The sequence below is a fragment of the Pinus tabuliformis genome, chromosome 7, assembly GCF_031772625.1.
Source record: "Pinus tabuliformis cultivar Carrire ecotype Pingquan chromosome 7, CPIR1, whole genome shotgun sequence".
NCBI classification, from domain to species: Eukaryota; Viridiplantae; Streptophyta; class Pinopsida; order Pinales; family Pinaceae; genus Pinus; species Pinus tabuliformis.
In genome coordinates, this window is record NC_142293.1 from 1,954,929,317 (window position 1) to 1,954,932,452 (window position 3,136).

Genomic DNA, 3,136 nt, shown 5'->3' on the forward strand with positions numbered 1-3,136 from the left:
GAGATGATTCTAGGGAGCGTGGGCTTCATTTTATTGGCCAACAACTTTGCCAAGATGTTATAGGAAGCATTACATAATGAAATTGGCCTGAATCTGGCAAAAGTTTCCAGGTTAGAGTCTTTAGGAATAAGGGCTAGGTAGGTTGAGTTAGTGCTGCCACCTACTTTAGCTTTAGTCATGAAACCCCTTATCATCTTTTGAAGATCATTTTTTATGATGTCCCAGCATACTTTGTAGAAGTGAATGGAGAATCCGTCCGGCCCGGGGGCCTTGTCGGAGTCCATGGACCAGATAGTATTGATTATTTCTTCCTCTGTGACAGGTTTACATAAATCTGCATTGTCCTCTGGTGAAATTAAGGAGGGGATGTGATTGAGAAATTCTGTTTCCTCCATTTCTTCACCTTGGTCATCCGAGCTGTAGAGATTCTGAAAGTGTTGTTCTGCAGCTTCTTTGACTTGCTGATTGCCCTTGCAGATTTGGCCCGTCATAGTCTTTATTTCTGTTATATGATTCCTTGACAATCTAGCCCTGTACTGCCGGTGGAAGAAAGATGTATTGCGGTCCCCTCCTTTTAGCCACAGGCTCCTAGATTTTAATCTCCAATATTCTTCCTCGTTTCTAAAAGATTGATAGGCTGCTCTCTGCGCTTTTATTTCCTTGTCCAAGAGGTTTTCATTAATAATTTTACATTCCATGTCATTTTGAAGGGAATGCAAGGCCTGGACTGCTGCAACTCTAAGAGAGGTGGGGTTGGGCGCTGGTTTCTTGATCCATTATTTTAAAGCTTTTTTGGTGAGCTTCAGTTTTTGCTCCCAAACAAAGCTTGGGGAACCTGAAATGGGGATGTTCCAGGATGCTTTCACCGTGTCCATAAAGCCTTCTCTTTCAATCCATTGAGGAGAGAATCGAAATGGGATGGGACCCAAGTCCTCTTCGTCTTCTAGACAGAGCTGTATTGGCTTGTGATCCGAGGACAATTTGGGCAGAATTTTTGATGTTATGATTTTCTTGTTCATGAGGAGGGATTGCACTAGAAAACGGTCAAGCCGAGCAGAGATGTGTTCTGTTCCAGTTCTATTATTTGACCAGGTGAATAAACCATGAATTGGGTTGAAATCTTGTAGGTCCCAAAGCTGAGCAAGCTCCTCCACAACACCCACCATAGGGTCCTTGGAGTCAGTACCTCCTCTTTTTTCTTTGGCTTTCAAAACAATATTGAGGTCTCCAGCGAGAATGATGTTGTTAGGGGCTTCCTGTTCGAGGAAATCTGCCAAAGATTTCCAGCAGTCTCTTTTTTCTGAATAGTTGACAGGAACATAAAGATTGACCAGAGAGATAGATAACTTACTTGGAATGTGGGTGATTTCTGTATAAATCCAATGCAAGGTCTCATGAGTGCTGATCAGCTGGAATTGTTCTTCATTCCAGAGCGTTGCCAGGCCTCCTGAGGATCCCCGAGCGCTGACAGCTATGCCTGAGTTTTTCTTCCATTTTGATTTGCTGGTTTCTAGCAGGGCTTGTCCTGCTATCTTAGTCTCTTGGAGCATGAGGATATCTGTAGGTTCCGATTTTAAGAGGTCCTTAAATGCTTCGACTTTTGCGGGGTTCCCCAGTCCTCTGCAATTCCAAGAGACTAACTTCATTATTTACCTATGCTTGGGGTGGATCCGCCCTTGGAAGACCTGGGCCTGTTACTTCTCCCGATTGTCATTTCTATCGTGGATTGGCTCCCTTGGGTTTTGAGCCTTTCTGCTTCTTCTTCTCTTTTTTCCTTGCGAGATTTCCTTCCTGGTCTTTTTAATGGCCTCTCAAAGAGTTCTTCCTCTGAAGACTCAGAGCTTTCAGCTGACTTTTTCTTCGTGATTTCAGCATACGTGGGGCTTGAGGGGCTGCCTTGGGTGACTTCGATGTGAATGTCACCCCCTCCCTCTTTATTTTCAGGAGGGGTTTCCTCAAGGTTCTCTTTTACCTGGTCTTTGATCGGTGGATCTGATTGCGCCTCCTTAGTTCCTTTTTCGTTGTCTCCTGTTTCCTGAGTTGGGGTGACGTTGTTCCTGTCACTTGTTGCAACGCTTTTTCCTGTGTTTTTCTTTGCTTGGACTGTTCTCTGGACTAGGGTCCATTGCTCTCCATTCTGTTTCTCAGCCTGGTCCTCTGCTTTCTTCTTACAATTCTTGGCAAAGTGGCCGTAGCCATGACAGTGTCTGCATTTAAAAGGGAGCTGTTCGTAATCGAGCTCTTGGATGTGAGTCCATCCTGCCACCGTGAGCTTGATCGCTTCAGGCAATCCTTCTTCAAGATCCACTTCGACGCAGATACGCGCACAAGAGTATTGATCTCTTCTTACTGCCTGGTCTATATACTTGCCTAATGCATTCCCAATGGTCTGAAACGATTTTTGGTTCCAACAGTGAAGGGGCAGATGGGGAAGTCTTACCCACACCGGCACCGCGGATGGTACGTCTTGAGAGGGATCAAAGTCTGGATTCCATTGGTTTAGATACAGTCCCTGCGGCCCCATGAAGTAGGGGCCATTTCTGAAGATTAGGCTTCTGTCTTCCGAGCATTCAAAAACGAAGACGAAGTACCCTTTGCCCACGAAGTAACTCTTCACTCCATTTTTTATGAGGGGTTGCCAGTTTCTTTGGGTCCAATCCTCCACAGATTTGGGAGAGGGCCATAGGCCTATAAACTGGCCTATGAGGCCTTTTTCCGCCAAGTTCAGAGCAGCTTTGCAGGTATCCTCCTCTGGCAGGGCAACAGAAGGAATCGATTCCAACCTTTTGATGAATTTTTGCTGGGTCGCTGAAGGTGGCCGAGCTGATCCATTCGCTATCAAGTTCCTGAATGCTGTGACTTCGGGGGGCGGATCCGCAGGGGGAGCAGAACTCTCAGGGGCCTCCATCTGACTGCAGAGGGAGGGGCGAGGCTGTGCGCAGGGGCGCAGCAGCCAGGACGACGCAGCGGACTCAGAACCCTAGTTTGCAGAGGATCGGGCTGCACGCAGCAGAGAGAACTCTTTCTTGTATTGATTGTTTACCCATTTTGAGGAACAGCTGCGAAGAGTGATTTCACCTAGCCATCCTTGTGACACTGCCGTGATTGGAAAATTCCAACGTGTACCTGGAATCAG

General features: G+C 46.5%; 1 protein-coding gene across 1 annotated transcript; it reads right to left on the minus strand.

Annotated features, from left to right (window-relative positions):
• Positions 1–776: 776 nt before the first annotated feature.
• Positions 777–2,908, minus strand: LOC149256279 (uncharacterized). The gene is made up of 2 exons (XM_089455294.1): positions 1,809–2,908; positions 777–1,620 (listed from the first exon to the last, which is right to left on the minus strand). Exons 1-2 carry the CDS (start codon positions 2,906–2,908, stop codon positions 777–779), a joined length of 1,944 nt encoding a protein of 647 aa, XP_089311420.1.
• Positions 2,909–3,136: the final 228 nt, after the last annotated feature.

Bases quoted from the DNA above. Each gene is read 5' to 3' on its own strand.
- LOC149256279 (XM_089455294.1), bottom strand. From the start codon at position 2,908: ATGGAGGCCCCTGAGAGTTCTGCTCCCCCTGCGGATCCGCCCCCCGAA. The intron at 1,621-1,808 runs GCCATTAAAAAG...TTGGAATTGCAG, and splicing joins GAGGAAGAACTCTTTGAGAG to AGGACTGGGGAACCCCGCAA.